Source organism: Dissoconium aciculare (assembly GCF_010015565.1).
Source record: "Dissoconium aciculare CBS 342.82 unplaced genomic scaffold K489scaffold_2, whole genome shotgun sequence".
In the NCBI taxonomy this organism is placed as follows: domain Eukaryota; kingdom Fungi; phylum Ascomycota; class Dothideomycetes; order Mycosphaerellales; family Dissoconiaceae; genus Dissoconium; species Dissoconium aciculare.
In genome coordinates this window covers 1,892,615-1,909,008 of record NW_022984952.1, presented here as the reverse complement: position 1 = coordinate 1,909,008, position 16,394 = coordinate 1,892,615, and the positions used below count along the sequence as shown (strand labels likewise).

Here is a 16,394-nt window from a genome sequence, read left to right as displayed (position 1 = left end):
GGGTAGCTTCATATATCATTTCGTTTGCCAGCTTTCCAAGGTCGACGCCGCTTAAAAACTGATTCGTAGGCATCTACCAAAGCATTTGGTCTGTGCATATCGACAGGTAGACGGTCACGTTGGATATGCATCGTCGCCTGCGGGCGTAGAGTAATAATAGAAATACTCCAGGACTGCTACATTGTGTACCCACCTAGGTACCTAGGTAGGTAGGTAGAATTATTAGAATGACGCTACCTCACTTTCACACGCGAACGCAAGCCGGCCAACTATAAGTGAGTATTGCTTATAAACTTTTAGAGAGTCCAATATTGTCGATAGACGTCCTACATATGATTTTCTAAGTAACGCTCCAATTGCCCACTTCTCAGTGCTTCGTAGATCCGTGAGATCCAAGAACCGATCGTCTTTCTTTCGCGTTTTATGGTGTCTTGGACTATTGTGGGATGTTCGATCCGACCACGATGAAGGGGTATGCTTAGTTCTTTCCGGACGAAGTCATACAACACTCTAGACCCTGTGCCCAATCGACTTGAGACGTCGACCTGGTCTTGGAATGCATTAGAACGAAGCTGTTTGTACTGTGCGCTTGCCTCGTTTGAGATTCTTGCAGCAAACGCCTTGACGAGCGCAAGATCCGGTGAAAATCTCTCTCCATTCGGCTTCGCATAATCTACATCAGTCGATTGAACGCATGCTGATATGACTGCACCAGCCAGCTGCCTGATGCGGGTTGCTAGAGTCTCCTTGTTCGAATGAGCCCAAGAGTCCGTGACGGCCGAAGTCATACGTGCAGCATATCTTGTACGAGCATCACTGTCCAATTCGACGAAAGTCTCCACTGTGGCCGTTTGAATGATTTTGGCAACGTTGCTGTAAAAGTCGTTCTGGAGCACACGAAGGTCCAGGGCCTGACAGACGACATACAAGTGCGCTGCACACATGAGGCCTACTACTTCAGCGGCCTGGAATGTTGAGCGTGTAGATAGCAGGGCTAGAGAGTTGATTCCCTGGTTGTTCATCTCTGCGGTCTGAACATGAGACGAGACCGGGTTCGCGAGGAAAGCGAGCTCGGACATGTACGCCGCCATGTTGATGTCAACGCCTTTCATTGTGAACGACAGGTCTGGATCGTCTGCGGCCAGGTTTGCCGGCAATCCCTTGTTGAGATCTGGATTGATGAGCTCCGAGCACACCGTGAACAACAACTTACCCATCATCTGCAGCGCAAGTCGACCTTTCTCGGTAGCAGTTGTCACTGAAGCTGCCTGGAAATTGCAGCAAAAATGGACTTCGTTGTCCTTGGTATCGATGAGCGGGTTATCCTGTGTGGAGTTTAACTCGATCATGAGTTGGTCCAAACTCAGCTGGCAGTCTTCAACGTAGGGTCCTAGCCATTGGCTCGCCCCACGCAGAGGGTAACGATCCTGGAACAGCCCGGCTCGGTTGCGATCTCTTGTTTCCAATGTCTCAACCATCTTGGAACCAGTCAAAAATGACAGAATGTTCCGAGCGATCTCTTTCTGCCCACCATGTGGCCGCACTGCTGCCGGGAAAGGGTGGTAATTTGTTGCACTGCCCGACATCGCCTCGCAGGACATTGCAATGATCAGCTGAGAGACCACTGCGAGAGTGTTAATCTCATAGGTCGCCATGCTGGCAACTCCGACCGCTGCCGCGGCGCCGTTCAAAAGACCCAAGCCTTCCTTGGGCCCCAAAATGAGCGGTTCGAGCTTCGCACGCTTCAGAGCCTGATCTCCAGACATCACGCTGGACGATTCTGTGAAATCGTCATGGCGAACGTAAATATCCGGGTTTCCTTCCAGCACGCCAGCTATATATGACAGCGGCATCAGATCACCAGACGCCGAGATCGATCCGCGGAGGGGGATGATTGGGGTGAGGTTGGAGTTGAGCAAGTGAAGAATGTTCTCAATAATCTGCCATCTCACGCCCGAGTGGCCTCGTAACAATTGGTTGCATCGCACCAACATCGTTGCCCGCACCCATGCGGTTGGCATGGCATGAGGACCAATATCCCGATAGCTCGTATGGTCTGCCTTGTCCGCAGAAATTAGCACTGCACTTTGCGTGAGCTGGAGGAGAGCAGCTTGCAGGCCATGCACGTCCGTGGTCCGAGAGTCAGCACTGCCTCCAAATCCGGTGTTGACACCATAGATAAAGTATCCTTTGTCGAGATAACTCTTGAGCCAGCTTACACTGTCTTCAACCTGTTTCCTAACATTTTCGGCGTCGGAGAGCACAGCCACGCGGAACCCTTTGGCGACGGCAATGACATCAGCCACAGAAAGCGTCTGGCCATCAAGCACGACAGGATTTGCAAGACGGGATGTTTTCCATGCTTGTTGTGTTGTCTGTAAGTGGGACTTGCATTCTTCCCCAGCTTGCGGAGAACCTTTGGTAGCCATCATTGAGGAGCATAAAAAGTCGTGAACTGCAGGTTCCTAACGATTTCTTGTGGTCTCTGTCCAGAGCCCATTTAACCTTCGCCGCCGATCTCGCTCAACGGTCGCTACATCGTGACATCTTGCATGATCACCTTGCTGAAATACGCAATTAGCGTTGAGGCCTCCAGCTTGTTTCAAGGCGTGCCCACTTCATTTAGACGGCGTTGCCATATTAGGACAATGCACATCAAATCGCCAATGGGATAATAGCCGTGTTACCGGGCACATGCATGAGAGTGGATATACAGTATTGCCAGCCATGGCCGCCGGCGATCTTCGTCGATGGAATTCTTGAGCATAGAGGGCGCTGGATCGAAAAGAAATGACGATGAGACGCGGGCTCCACCTGCAAGTTCGACAGTAGCCCGGACAATTAATGTGGTAATAAACGTTTACCTACCTTGGAAGGGAAGAATAAGGTGGTCCTTGGTGATGCTAAGCTCGAGATCTACCTATCCCAAATAGGTCGAGATTTCCTAGGTTGCAAGGTTCTAAGGTTGGCACTATTGCGTGCCCAACCCACCGTTCGGCCGCCACGTGGTCGTCTTCCGAAGCCGAGGCGTAACGGAAACTTCCAAGGTTCTATATTATAAAGTTGCAGGTGGCATTGCAACTCGATCCGATCCCTACAGGTGCCCTGGCACAAGTACGACCATGAGTTGCGAATCATAGATACCTTCATCAAAAGCCTCCAGCAATTCTCTCAAGCTCAGGTCATGTACGCTGCGGGTTGTATAGATCACCACGAAAAATGACGACTCCTGAGTCTGCTGTGTCCCTGTTAGCTTTCTTCGAGGCTCACGATTCGATACAATATGTGCGGTGTCAGTGGCTAGACTATGCTGGGATACTACGCGCTCGCATATTGACCAAACGGCATTGTCTTCAGCTGGCTCGTGCTGGTAAACCAATTCGAAATGGAGCTCCTGGTCTGTCGTCCCTTCCTGACAATTCGGTTGCATCGTTCACAGAACACATTTATGATCACCACATCTGCCCCGACTGGGCCTCTCTTCGACCTCTATGTCTGGGTGGATCGGCTCCGCGATATGCAATGGTCATGTGCTATGTCGTTGATCCCTCCGCGGCCCCATCGGAGCAACATACCGACTTGTGCCCTCGTCGGGCCCTCCAGAACGTCCTCGAGGCATCCCAGACTTCAACGTTAGGAAGAATCTTGATCGGATTTGAAATTGAGTTCCACGTTCTGAAAGCGACCGGTGCAGACATTGCGCCTGCGATCGAATTGCCTCTGGGCCACTACTCCGCCGGGGGGTTGCGTGATCCTACGTTCGGCTGCGTGGAGGAGGCATTGGACAATCTGAACAACTCGTCCATCCAATTTCAGCAGTTTCACGTGGAGGGTAGCACCGGACAATACGAGATAGTACTCGATCCCCTGCCACCGATGCAAGCCATCGACGAACTTGTCATGGCTCAAGATATCATCCGCTCTACATTCTCAAGGCATGGATATGTGGCAACGATGTTGCCGAAGCCAATCGCTAGTCTCGATGGAAGCGGCTCGCACGTTCATATTTCGATCAGTGAAGTAGAGCATCATGACTGCTTCTCTGCAGGTATGCTCAAACATCTGCCAGCGCTCTGCGCCATAACACTTCCGATGTCATCGTCGTACGAGCGGCTCAAAACCTACGAGGCTGGCCAATTTGTTTGCTGGGGTACCAACAATCGCCTGGCTCCTATCCGCCTGATAGAGAAAGGCCACTGGGAGTACCGCTGTGCAGATGCGACAATGAATTATTATCTGGCATTGGCCACCATCATAGCAGCCGGGGCCTCAGGCGTTGTGAATCAAACCCCATTGCTCTTGAAAGATATCTCGGGCATGGAAAAGTCGGCAATCGGCGCCAGCCACATGCCTCTTCCATTAGACTTCGAGGCGTCGCTTACCGCACTCCGAGCATCACTGTCTCTCTGGAATGAATTATTGGGAAGCGCTGTGGTCCAGAAATATCTCCGATATAAGGAGCACGAGTTTGAGACGATGGAGAAGCAAGACTCGGCGCTCGCTCAATGCCTGTGGAAATGGTACTGATATTTCACGTGGCCCTTTCTGGATCAAGAGGCATTAGATATTTAGTCGACGTCCCGCGTTGTTTGGGCAGCTCTATCATTCAAAACGATACGAGCGCTGTCCCCTGTAGCTGTTCGTACCTCTCGACTAGACCGCATAAATATACTAGCAGTGTACGGTCAAATAAATTACATTCTTACCTCGCTACTGTACAAACTCCTTTGTCGTTAGTGCGATAGTAATCCAGTCAGCGAAAGCGGTTTTGATGGGATCCGTGAATGCTTCCCAGGCATTGGGAGGGTGTTGCTTCTAAGCAGGAATCCATCCGCTGCGTGCTTGCTTGCTGCCTCAGGTACGCGTTTCATCCTTCTGTGCCAGATCTGCCAGAAATTATATCGAGAGGCGGATGCCCGTCTATCTGCGTCAGTGCCTGTCGTGCTGCGGGATTATATGAGTTCAAGCCTCATTTTTACCTAATAATACTGGTAGGTCTATTCATTTGACCTTCCCTGTCCCTCCCGCAGAACGAATAGGGTTCACGGGTGATGCCTGTCCGTAGCCCTAAGTTACGAGTCAGAGCTCTGGGGGAGACGCTCGCCAGCGTGCAGGCTTCTTCGCAGCAGCCCTGGTCCGTCGACTGATGAGCCGTTACATCATCGTCCCTGTCATCGCACGCGTTCGTGCTGAGCCGCACTAGTAATTGCGCGCGCATTCAACCTCGAGTCAACTGATCGCGATCTATGACCGTTCAACTGGGCCAAGTCGAAGCGACTTGACCATATCGAACAACAGTACTCCAGAGCTCTCTGCGAATGCTTAGGCTGGTGCAACAGTATTCGGCCTCCCTTGTACCAACTCGCCGTCGTTTCACACTCGACTCTTTGACACGCCCACGGGCCTTCCTTCCTAGGACCACCACACACATCATTCCCGACCTCGAATCCATCGCTTCGGACAATTATCGATAAAGAAAAGAGCCCGTCATCTGTCTGTCAGGCGCTGTCAATATGGGCTTCAACGATTCGCGGCGCAGGCTGCTACGACAGTTGAATTCGAGATACATCTATGGGAAATATGTACGTGATGCTACAGGCCGGACACCAGGGACTTGAACACCAAACCAAAAAGCTAGCGGACCAGCAAATACACACGACGGTTCGTCGCCATTTGAGACCAACATCTGACAACACATACCATCTAGCCACTTCTACATGCCATCGTGGCGTTTGTCGAACTCGCGATGATCTCGATACTGGTGCGCGGCTTCAATACCTCCTATGCTCGTCGCCCTGTGCTCACAACCATGATCACCAATGCGGTAGGACTTCCCTTGATCTCATTCGTCATACAAGAGACTGACAGAGGCTTTCGCGATCCAGGTCCTGGGTGGTATCGCAGATACTGTCGCACAAACGCTCACTGCAATTAAACGGCGGGCTCGACAGAAGGCGCTTGATCCGGACAGCGTGCAGAGCGACTTCCTCTCAATAGAGATTCAAGAGTTAGACAGAAAGGTTCCCTGGCCGGAAGATGACTATATGCTACCAGCCTCTAAGCGAGGCCCACCACCATTCGATTTCGAGCGGACTGTGCGGTTCATGTCGTATGGTTTCATCATGGCGCCTATTCAACATCACTGGTTTGCATTCTTGGGCAAGACGTTTCCGGTGGTTGCTGGAAAGAAAACTTCGAATGTGCTGAGGATGGTGGCTATGGATCAATTCATTTTTGCGCCATGCAGTACGTATCGAACAAGCCTTGCAATGATTTTTGCAATGATTTTGCTCACCAAGTGTGACCACAGGCTTGGCATTCTTCTTCACATTCATGACAGTCACTGAAGGCGGCGGTCGACGAGCGGTTCTGAAGAAGTTCGAAGAAGTATATCTTCCAGCACTCAAAGCCAACTTCTTGGTGTGGCCTTTAGTGCAGATTCTCAACTTCAGATTAGTACCGATGCAGTTTCAGATCGTAAGTTCATCAGCTGGCCATATTACTTCTCACAACACTGACTAGGTGTCTTGTAGCCTTTCGTAGCGACGATAGGAATTTTCTGGACCGCGTATCTCTCGATGTCAAATTCGTCGGACGAACCTGTAGCCAGTCCTGCGGTGTCGGCATGATGATTATGTGTATACACAGCGTTTTCCTCCGGATATTTGGGCACAATGGCGTTTTGGACATGAATGGTCACGGTTCTCGGACGGAGCAGTTGGGGTCGTTTGGCGTTTGGGAATTTCGAGCGAAATACGGAGCATTGCGGCGAGAAATTGGCGTTCATCGGAACAGGATCGCAGGTTATGTGGAATGGTTGCACAGGTCCTTGATTGTAAATCACATTGCTAATCCGACAAATCATCTTGCAAGATCGGCTTAATTCATACCCATTCACGTCTGTTGCGCCATGGACGAATTCGTGCCTGCAGCAGTCTCATCGCGAGTCTTGCCGGCGAAGTGTCCCAAACCCCACCATCCATATCCGTCCTCGGTCAAATCGGTCGTCATGGTGGGGCACTGGCGCCGATCGCTTTTATCATTCATTAATTTCCCATCTGCTGTTGTGCACGATACTTGAAGGGTTAGCACAATACACATTTGCTTCACATTCACATCAAACAACAATCATGTCGCTCTCCAACAAACTCAGCATCAGTGACGTCGACGTCAAGGACAAGCGCGTCCTCATCCGAGTACGTCGACCCGCGTGACCCAATGGCTTAGCTGCGGGATGATTGGTCAATGTTTTGACAACAATTAAACTGATTATCGTCCATGCATAGGTCGACTTCAATGTCCCACTCGACAAGGAGACCAACACCAAGATCACCAATAACCAGAGAATCGTTGGTGCTCTGCCTACGATCAAGTATGCCATCGACAATGGTGCCAAAGCCGTCATTCTCATGTCCCATCTCGGCCGACCAGACGGAAAGGTTAACCCGAAGTACTCTTTGAAGCCTGTCGCTGCTGAGCTCGAAAAGCTCCTTAGCACCAAGGTGACTTTCGTCGAGGATTCTGTCGGCCCCGAGGTTGAGAAGGTTGTCAACGCGACCACTGGTGGTGGCGTCGTTCTCCTCGAGAACTTGCGTTTCCACATTGAGGAGGAGGGCTCTTCAAAGGACAAGGATGGCAACAAGACCAAGGCCGACAAGGGCGATGTCGAGAAGTTCCGCCAGGGCCTGACTGCTCTAGGTGACGTCTACATCAACGACGCTTTCGGTACCGCCCACCGCGCTCACAGCTCCATGGTTGGTGTCGATCTCCCCCAGAAGGCTTCCGGATTCCTCGTCAAGAAGGAGCTCGAATACTTTGCCAAGGCCCTTGAGGACCCCAAGCGACCATTCCTCGCCATCCTTGGTGGTGCCAAGGTCTCCGACAAAATTCAGCTCATCGAGAACATGTTGGACAAGGTCAATGCGCTCATCATTTGCGGTGGCATGGCTTTCACTTTCAAGAAGACCCTCGACAACATGGCTATCGGTAACTCCCTTTTCGACGAAGCCGGCTCAAAGAAGGTCAAGGACCTCGTCGAGAAGGCAAAGAAGAACAACGTCACCATCACACTTCCTGTCGACTACGTTACTGCAGATAAATTCGCCGCTGATGCCCAAGTCGGCTATGCTGAAGACAAGGACGGAATTCCGGACGGATGGATGGGACTTGATGTTGGCGAGAAGTCGATTGAGTTGTTCAAGAAGGCCATTGATGATGCCCAGACTATCCTGTGGAACGGTCCTCCAGGTGTGTTTGAGATGAAGGCTTTCGAGAAGGGTACTCGGGGGACTATGGACGCCGCGATTGCTGGCGCACAGAGCGGCAAGATCGTCATCATTGGTGGTGGTGACACTGCCACAGTTGCGGCACAATACGGTGTTGAGGACAAGCTCAGCCACGTCTCCACTGGCGGTGGTGCGAGCTTGGAGTTGCTCGAGGGCAAGGACTTGCCTGGTGTCTCGGCGCTTTCAAGCAAATAAATAATCGTTTGGTGATAGCCGTGTGAAATGCTCGCATGGAGAACAACTGCAGAAAGGACTAGTAGCAAATTTGCATGAGATAAAGCTCCTATGCCATCCGCATTGCTCCGCTTCTCTTCGGGCTCGCTGCATGCGCAATCGATCCATGGATCGCAAGCAGCTCCACATCGACGCTTCAATCATAGGCACTTCTGGAGCAGTGCAACATCTGTTCGGCGTTGGTGGCGCAGCGCTTTACTTTTCATAAGTGATCGCGCAAGATCGTACCAATATCATATTCGTAATTGTCATTGAAGCATGGCCGATTCGTCTGATCATCGCCTGGCTTGCCTCTGCATGTCCTGTTGTCGTGCAACACAAATGCCTCCAGCTCGCGCAATCCGCGTAGCTTCCCTCAGCTCTTGCGCTGCGACTCCATCTTCTTCAATTGCTCTCTAAAATGTGAGATGCTTGGGTCAGCCATCCGGAATTCCGTTTCAATCTCCAATGCGAGCAACCCACTTCAGTTGGACCGAGAAATCGTCCGTTGTGTCGTCGTCGTCCCAGCTCTCTTCCCATAAATGTGTCGTGGCTGACTTGCCGCCGGCACCGACCTCTTCTTCTTTTGACCAGTCTAAAATCGAAGAGGATGGCGATCAGCATGGATGTCTCTAGCCCACAGCATAGTCCCGCTTTAAGGACATTTTATGCCGTGACGGCGTGGGTGTAAGAGCTGGCACGTACCTTCGATTGGGAAATCTTCGAACTCATCGTCCTCCTCTAGCTGAGCAGCAGGCTTTGCGGCTGCTGCTTTGGTGTCTTTGCTCTCCGAGACTGTGGCGCTGGTCGTATTGGCACTGCCGCCTGAAGGTGGAGCTGACATCCTGTTGAAAATGTGTGCGTAGACTTCTGCGCGTTGAGGTCTCTTGTGAATGTGCTCTGTCGTGTATCAAATCGTTTGTGGATCGATCCGTTTAGCTCGTAATTATCGAAGCTGATGCAATGTGGATGAGTAGACGATGTTGGTGATGATGCACGACGCTGCAACTTGCCAGAAGTCGAGGTGTAGCTGTGTCTACGTAGCTCCATGGCGAAATGTCGTGATGCTCCAACACTGCGAAATCAGCTTCGAAGCATTTCAAACATCTATTTCATGAACAGTTGTTGAGCGTTGATCTCATAATGCAAGACTACAATACAAGTCATCTGCTGAATTGTACTTCTGTTCGTTGAGATTTATAATTGCGGTATAGTGATTCCAACAGCTACAAGACGTCGGCACCCGAATTCGAATCCATGAAGCAATCAAGATAGACCGAACCCAGCGGCACTACCATGACGGCCACACTCCTTGCGAACGAACTCACAAACCTCATCGCCGAGGCCAAGAGAAAAAATTCAGAACTCAAGAATGCTGCGGAGGACTCATTATCGATCCTCAAGTCTCTTTCGGCAACATCGGAGCAACAACTTGCCAATGGTACGTCACGGCCAAGATGAGCATTCCCGTCAGTTCACTGCTGATTTTGGCAAGACTTGAGCCGGCGACCGACCTTTGTTGAGCCTTTTCTCATTGCTTGCACCACTCGCAACTCGAAGTTCGCTGGAAGTGGGATCGTCTGTCTACAGCGGCTGGTGATATCGAAAGGACTCGCCAAGGCACGCCTCCAGGATGCTCTTGGGGCCTTCAATTCCTGTACCGATCTCGGGCTCGATGTTCAGCTTAAAATTCTCCAGGCGTTACCTTCCTTACTGCAGAATTATGCCACCGAGCTTGAGGGCGATTTCCTGAGCAGCGCTTTGCAGGTCTGCTCTGCCTTGCAAGCAGTCAAGGCGGCAACTGTCAGCGGAGTTGCTTCAGCCACACTGCAACAACTCGTCTCAACTGTGTTTGAGAAGGTCGCTTCCGAGGACCGTCATGCCAGTCGAGTTGCGACTGTTGCCGAAGTGCCTGGCGATGCCGGGCCGCTCCAACTACGACCGGCAGCTTACGATGCCTATCGATTGCTTCGAGACCTTGCTTTGGCAGCTGAAGAACGTGCTACCAAATTTGTGACGTTCACATCCCTATCACCTGAGTCAAGTCTCGAGCTGATCTGGTCTTGTATCGATGCCAATGTTGAATTATTCGCCCATCACGACGAGCTGATTGCTATCATCGGCGCGAATATATTCCCGATCGTTCTTCGTGCTTTATCGGAACGTCTCACGTTCGCTATCACCGTGCGCTCATTGCGAATACTCAATCTCCTACTTGATGGTTTCCTCCAGCAGCTTCCCGGAGAGTGTGAGGTGGCACTCGGTCTGTGCGCGCAAGCACTGGACATCGATACCGCTCCGGAGTGGAAACGTGCTATGGTTATGGAGATTCTTCGGGACTTTTTTGACGATAGCTCTCATGTCGTCGATGCTTGGTTGTCGTTTGACACTCGTAAGGGTGGCAAATCTGTCATTCAAGATCTATTGTCTACCTTCGTACGACTGTCGGCTGAGAAGCCATCTACGATCGGGCTCGGCAGTCAATCGACAGCCCCCGTGGGCGCAACATCAACACGTGAATCCAGTGGCGATCAATCTGCCACGATTGAAGCTGCCGGAGGCGTGGTCGGCGTCATCAGCTCCGCATTAGGGGTAACAGAAACAAGTGTGTCTGGTATAAGCACCCTGTGGAGTTTGCCACGGACATCCTTCCTGGAGCAACTTGACAAGGTAGAAGCAGCCACAGTACCCGAAACCTACGTTTATGTGTTAGTCTTGGAGTGTTTGAATGGCCTTTCCGATTGTTTGGCGCGGATCATCTTGCCATTAACTGTTCACCATGAGCGGTTACGTTCCAAACAAGCAGGTAATGGAACAGGTTTCAATCAAACTTCGGAAACGCAACTTATTCGAATTGAAAGAACAAACTCATTGCGATCTCAGGCAGTGCCACTCAATCCCCTGGCCGCTAGCGATGCTCCCTACACGGAACGAGTCAAAGCTGTTGCGAGTCTTGTTGAATCCTGCTGGCCAGCAGTTCTGGCAGCATCTTCGACATTCCTCAACGCTGCCCTAGACGATCACCATTTTCGCAATCTAATCAAAGCATATCAACGCTTTGCACAAGTGGCTGGTCTTTTGCGCCTCGCGACACCACGGGATGCTTTGATGACTACTCTTGCAAAGGCTTCTGTGCCTCCTCATGTGCTCAATGCGGTCACCTCTGAGCCCGTCAAAACTCCAAACAGCGAAACTTCACGCATCTTTTCGAATCCGATGAGTCTCCTAAGTGTCGATAGCCTTGTTTCGCAATCATCGTTATCTTCTGATCGTGATCGGGATCGTGATCGGCGAAACTTGGCCGAATCACCGAGGCCCATGCTCATGGTACGAAACTTGCTCTGCTTGAGAGCGCTTCTCAACTTAGCGATCGCACTCGGTCCTACGTTAGATTCCGCATTTGGCATCGTTGTTGATGCACTGCGACATACGGACTTGATCCTGAGCTCTTCTGCGCCTATACAGTCCAATCGACAGGGTGGCTCCAAGGCAGCTGACGCTCCTACTACTGTTCAAGCTTTCAGTAATGAAGTCGCCGCAGTAGAAGCAGCAGCGTCACGATTACTCGAGAGTACAGCTGACTATCCAAACGATGCATTCATGAATGTGCTTCAGACATTCTGCCAACTCCTACGAATCCAGAACAACAATCTGTCCACTCCTCCATCACCCAACTTGAGTTCTCCAACAGCTTCGCCTGGGCGAGCAAGGAAGTTCTCTACAACGTCGACGTTGAGCGTATCGCTCGAGTCGCGCACTCAAGACCATCAATTTGTCATTCCCAAACTCGGCAATCTTGCCAAGTTGAACGTTTCGCGGTTCGTCGATGAAGACCCCAACGCTAGCGGCTGGATCGCTATCGTTGACGAGCTTGTTTCCATTGCTCGGACTAACAACTCTCCTCGCGATGCCCGTCGAGCCGCTGCAAATGTCCTTGCCAAGCTCGCCGAAGAAACAATAGCCGCTGTCTCGCGAGAGGTGGCCACTGACCGCGCGGAAGTCCAGCAAAGAGCCTTAATCGTTCTGACTCGGTTGATAGATGAGATATATCTGGAGGACGGCGAGCTGACTTCCACCGATCTCGATATACAGAACATGGTCCTCGAATCACTAAGAGCTATTCTAGAGCGCAGTGGAGAATCGCTTATCGCAGGGTGGGACCGAATGATTGCGATTATTGCTGGCGGTGCCTTCGAACGTCAAGATGGCTTATTAGAAGCGACGGACGGTCACGACAGTGGAGTTCCCGTGGACTGGCAAAGCCTTTCAATCGAGCTTGTATCGCCACAGATCGGGCGCACTGCATTTGCTACCACCGAGCTTCTCTGCTCGGACTTCCTCGATAGCCTTCCGATAGGCGTCATGCCGTCGTTGATCAATTTGCTGCAACGATTCATGTGCCAAATTGACGACCTCAACACCGCTCTCACAACCATCACCATGTCATGGAATGTTTCTGACTTTCTCTTCTCAGCGACAACAAAAGACGATCTGGCCGCATTCATCGAGCAAGCAAAAGACTTTGACGATTTGGAGGATGAGATGCGTCCTTTGCTCAATCAATCGCGGCCGGCCCAGTGGCTATTCTTACTTATTTGCCTCCGAAATGTAACTGCTCGTCCTCGGCGTGAAGTACGCAATGCCGCTTTTCAGACCGTCTGCAATGCCTTCAAGACCTATGGGCAGGAACTACAGCCTTCAGCTTGGGACATGCTTCTTCGTTGCACCATTCTCAACATTGCTCGCACAGATTCCTATACCTACTATCATCAGGACAACTCTGATCAAACAAGTGGAAATCACAAGCCAAACAAGTCATCGTCACCTTTAGACATCGAGATGTCCAAGGTCATCATCACGGGTAATGCGGACGTTATCGCTGAGCATCTTCCTATCATCGGTCAGGTTACAAAGCTGCCAAGTTTATGGGAAGGTTTCCTCAGCATGCTCGAACGTTATCTTGACATCGAGAACCACACTCTTAATGCAGCCGTATATTCTGCTCTCGCGAAAGTCCTCACCAGTGGAGTTGATTCCAGCGCTGCTGTATGGAAGGGACCTGTGTTTCGTACTGTGCATATGTGGTTGAAGCGCGTACCCACTCATGAGATTGCTACAGACGTAGCCGACGAGAAACGGACCAGGGGCGGCGGAAACAACCAAGAAGCTTATCTTGCATATATACTTGCGGGCTCGGAAGTCTATGCGCTGACGTGCGACTCGCTCAGCTTTTCGCAAACACGCATCCTAATTGATAATCTATACACCTGCGTCGCAGAGTCTGATGGCCCGCTTCATCGAGCGGATGTTGGGGCCATGAGTCCTGTTCAAGCCAACACGATTGCATTGTTGCGCAAGATCAAGTCAGATCAGAATGAAGAGATTCCTGGGTGCTTGGTCACAGTGGCGGCGAAACTTGCCTGTCTTCATCATGAGACTACAGCCTCTGGCTCTGCACATGCCAAGCCAACATTTGTCGCCGTTGCGAGTGAAGCTATCTCATGGCTTCAGGAGATCGTCCGCGCCATCCTGTCAGATAACGAGCGCACGCCAGACTTCGAGTCCATTCTGGAAGCAATCCAAAGTCTCCGCCGCCTGATCACGACGAAATACGCATTTCCACTTGCACATAAAGCAGTCCCGCTATGGCATCGGGCTACTTCGGTGGCTGCAGCACTTGCAATTCCTATTCACAAAGCGCTTGAGAAGCATGATGTGGATCAGAGCACTAAAGAAACCCTTCTGAAAGAATATAGTACGATTTTGGATGGCATAATCAACGCGCACGACGTGCACACCGTCACCGATCAGGAGAAGGTCTGCAAGGATGAGGAGTTTGACATTGAGAGTTTGCGGTCCATTCAAAGCATTATGGTTTCTCGGCTGCAAGACACCGAGATCTCTGCAGATATTAGGAGTGCATACGTCAAATCCTTATTCACAGGATCACTGATCCATCGTCGTGATGATGATGGGGAAATTTTGAAAATCAATAACAAAGAGGTCCTTCCTCTTGGCGAAATGCTGAGCCGGAAACGTCGGGGACGCACGGAGATCGTGTCCGCCTCCTCACGAGAGGAAATGGCTTACGTGTGTCTCGAGCAATTGATCGCACTAGCTTCTGGCTCAGAAGATGGTCGCAGTACACCTGGCACAGGAGAAGACAGAGATCTATTGGCGTCCGCTGTGGCGCCTCATCTGATACTTCGCCTGGCACTGCCAATTCAGGCGTATGTTGCTGATCAACCTTTGCGCGGAAAGCGGCCTCAGCCGTTGTCGGAGCTGGAAGAGTTGTTAATCTGTCTCGAAGCGATCGGAAAGCTCCATCTTCTCCCGGGTGTTCTTGGGAATGGGAGGGACGGACTTTCTGTAGAAACGACACACGTCACGCTGCTGTACCCACTGCTAATCAAAGCAATGAGTACCGCGAGCGATCCCTGGTCGGGCGCTGCAGAAGTCCGCGTACCTTTGCAGAACTTGTTGGCAAGTTTGTAGATGCGGTCATTCATAGACAGCGCGCTCAAATAGAAGTAGCAGGCTGAGCATCGCGAAAATCGTGCACGAACAGCTGGTTACAATTCGTCCAGTGCGTCAGTCAATGTACTCCCATATCAAACATCTATCTTTCTCGAGCAGAATTGTGTGACATGTATCAGTAAAGGACGAAATGCTCATCGCTGCCCACTCTTCTCCCGATGTTTTCAGCAGTGCAAGGAATAACTTCAGTGCAAAGTGGTCAGTGACCAGGCCGTGCCAGCGAAGCCTGCAGAGATCTTTTTCGACAGTGGTCTCCTCAGGTGTACAAACTGGTGGCTGGTACCGCGATAGATAAGTATCAATTTTATCAGCGCTTTGAATTCTGGGGGATAGTTGGCTTGCCAGACTCAACCATTCCAAAGTCTCCACGATGGGTTCCTCATCACCCTTGGCATCTTGCTCATTTACATCCCACGGCCATACAGGCGCCAAGACGCCTGGCAAGTAGTCGACCTCTGGTTTGACGGCTCTCATGATGGGTTGAAAAGCAGCGACTGATCCAGACCCGTCATTTGCAGCGTTTGGGCTCAAGTCGTAGAACAACCACGTGACGGTCTGATTCAGCACATTTTTGCACGCCCAGATGAGCCGCTCGAACCCAGGCTTGCCGTGAACCATGGCAGGCTGCCGCAAATCGATCTCGATGGTGTATCGTGCAGGTACATGCTTCCTGGCGCCAGAAGAGATCGGTTTACCGCCCTGCAAGCCCAGACGTTCATGCGTAGGCTTGTCAACTTCGATATGTAGTGTTCCATTGAGGAGGCGGAAAGTCTGATCGATGCCATGGCGACCCTGGGATAGCATCAAGATATTGCCGCATTTGATATATTGGCTGAAGAACTCTCCGTGCAGCAGATCTCCAAGCTTCATGAAGACTTTGGCAAAGCGGAGGACATCGTTGCCGCGAGTAGACAGATGCTGTTGAAATTTAGCCGCTGCATCTTTGGGCAAGACGATATCGACCTAGTTTGAATAGGGCTGTCAGATAATCGCGCATGCCCTTCTGCATAGGCCGCCCTATCATACTTTGACTCACTGTATGGTTGAAGTGGTGCTTGCCTATGGTCGAAAAAGGCTTGCTTTTGGTCGGAGGCTGATCATGATTCACATAAGACGGCAGCGTGGTGCTTGTGAAATAGCACTTGGCCTTGTGGGCATCATCCGAACCGAAGCCTAGCATGTCTTGAAGACGGAAGAGAACAGTCGATGCTCCAGCGGCATAATTGGGATGTGTCGTCGAGATTATGTGCTGTGATAAAACACCCTTCGCGAAGCTAACGAATCCACCTGTGACGCGACTTTTACACGCGACGACCTACGCTCCTCTTACGGGTTCACTGTTACAACACACACAGATTT

At 51.2% G+C, this 16,394-nt stretch overlaps 6 protein-coding genes across 6 annotated transcripts; 4 read left to right on the top strand and 2 right to left on the bottom strand.

Annotated features, from left to right (window-relative positions):
• Window positions 1–262: 262 nt before the first annotated feature.
• K489DRAFT_351157 (phenylalanine ammonia-lyase) lies at window positions 263–2,897 on the bottom strand. The gene is made up of 2 exons (XM_033602440.1): window positions 2,618–2,897; window positions 263–2,564 (listed from the first exon to the last, which is right to left on the bottom strand). The coding sequence occupies exon 2, from the start codon at window positions 2,430–2,432 to the stop codon at window positions 327–329; it is 2,106 nt and encodes a 701-aa protein (XP_033463557.1). The 5' UTR covers window positions 2,433–2,564; window positions 2,618–2,897; the 3' UTR covers window positions 263–326.
• Window positions 2,898–2,934: 37 nt separating this feature from the next.
• Window positions 2,935–4,942, top strand: K489DRAFT_376937 (glutamine synthetase bacteria). The gene is made up of 2 exons (XM_033604037.1): window positions 2,935–4,653; window positions 4,707–4,942. The coding sequence occupies exon 1, from the start codon at window positions 3,220–3,222 to the stop codon at window positions 4,525–4,527; it is 1,308 nt and encodes a 435-aa protein (XP_033463556.1). The 5' UTR covers window positions 2,935–3,219; the 3' UTR covers window positions 4,528–4,653; window positions 4,707–4,942.
• Window positions 4,943–5,223: 281 nt separating this feature from the next.
• K489DRAFT_376935 (uncharacterized protein) lies at window positions 5,224–6,672 on the top strand. The gene is made up of 5 exons (XM_033604036.1): window positions 5,224–5,582; window positions 5,708–5,824; window positions 5,886–6,246; window positions 6,311–6,477; window positions 6,534–6,672. The coding sequence occupies exons 1-5, from the start codon at window positions 5,514–5,516 to the stop codon at window positions 6,627–6,629; spliced, it is 810 nt and encodes a 269-aa protein (XP_033463555.1). The 5' UTR covers window positions 5,224–5,513; the 3' UTR covers window positions 6,630–6,672.
• Window positions 6,673–7,121: 449 nt separating this feature from the next.
• K489DRAFT_376934 (phosphoglycerate kinase-like protein) lies at window positions 7,122–8,800 on the top strand. Its single transcript, XM_033604035.1, has 2 exons — window positions 7,122–7,196; window positions 7,287–8,800. The coding sequence occupies exons 1-2, from the start codon at window positions 7,131–7,133 to the stop codon at window positions 8,478–8,480; spliced, it is 1,260 nt and encodes a 419-aa protein (XP_033463554.1). The 5' UTR covers window positions 7,122–7,130; the 3' UTR covers window positions 8,481–8,800.
• Window positions 8,801–9,609: 809 nt separating this feature from the next.
• K489DRAFT_376932 (uncharacterized protein) lies at window positions 9,610–15,180 on the top strand. Its single transcript, XM_033604034.1, has 2 exons — window positions 9,610–9,939; window positions 9,994–15,180. The coding sequence occupies exons 1-2, from the start codon at window positions 9,795–9,797 to the stop codon at window positions 14,991–14,993; spliced, it is 5,145 nt and encodes a 1,714-aa protein (XP_033463553.1). The 5' UTR covers window positions 9,610–9,794; the 3' UTR covers window positions 14,994–15,180.
• K489DRAFT_407245 (uncharacterized protein) lies at window positions 15,090–16,215 on the bottom strand (the record flags this gene model as incomplete). The annotated part of the gene is made up of 2 exons (XM_033607346.1): window positions 15,090–15,998; window positions 16,072–16,215. 2 exons carry the CDS (start codon window positions 16,213–16,215, stop codon window positions 15,090–15,092), a joined length of 1,053 nt encoding a protein of 350 aa, XP_033463552.1.
• Between the last annotated feature and the right edge of the window lie 179 nt (window positions 16,216–16,394).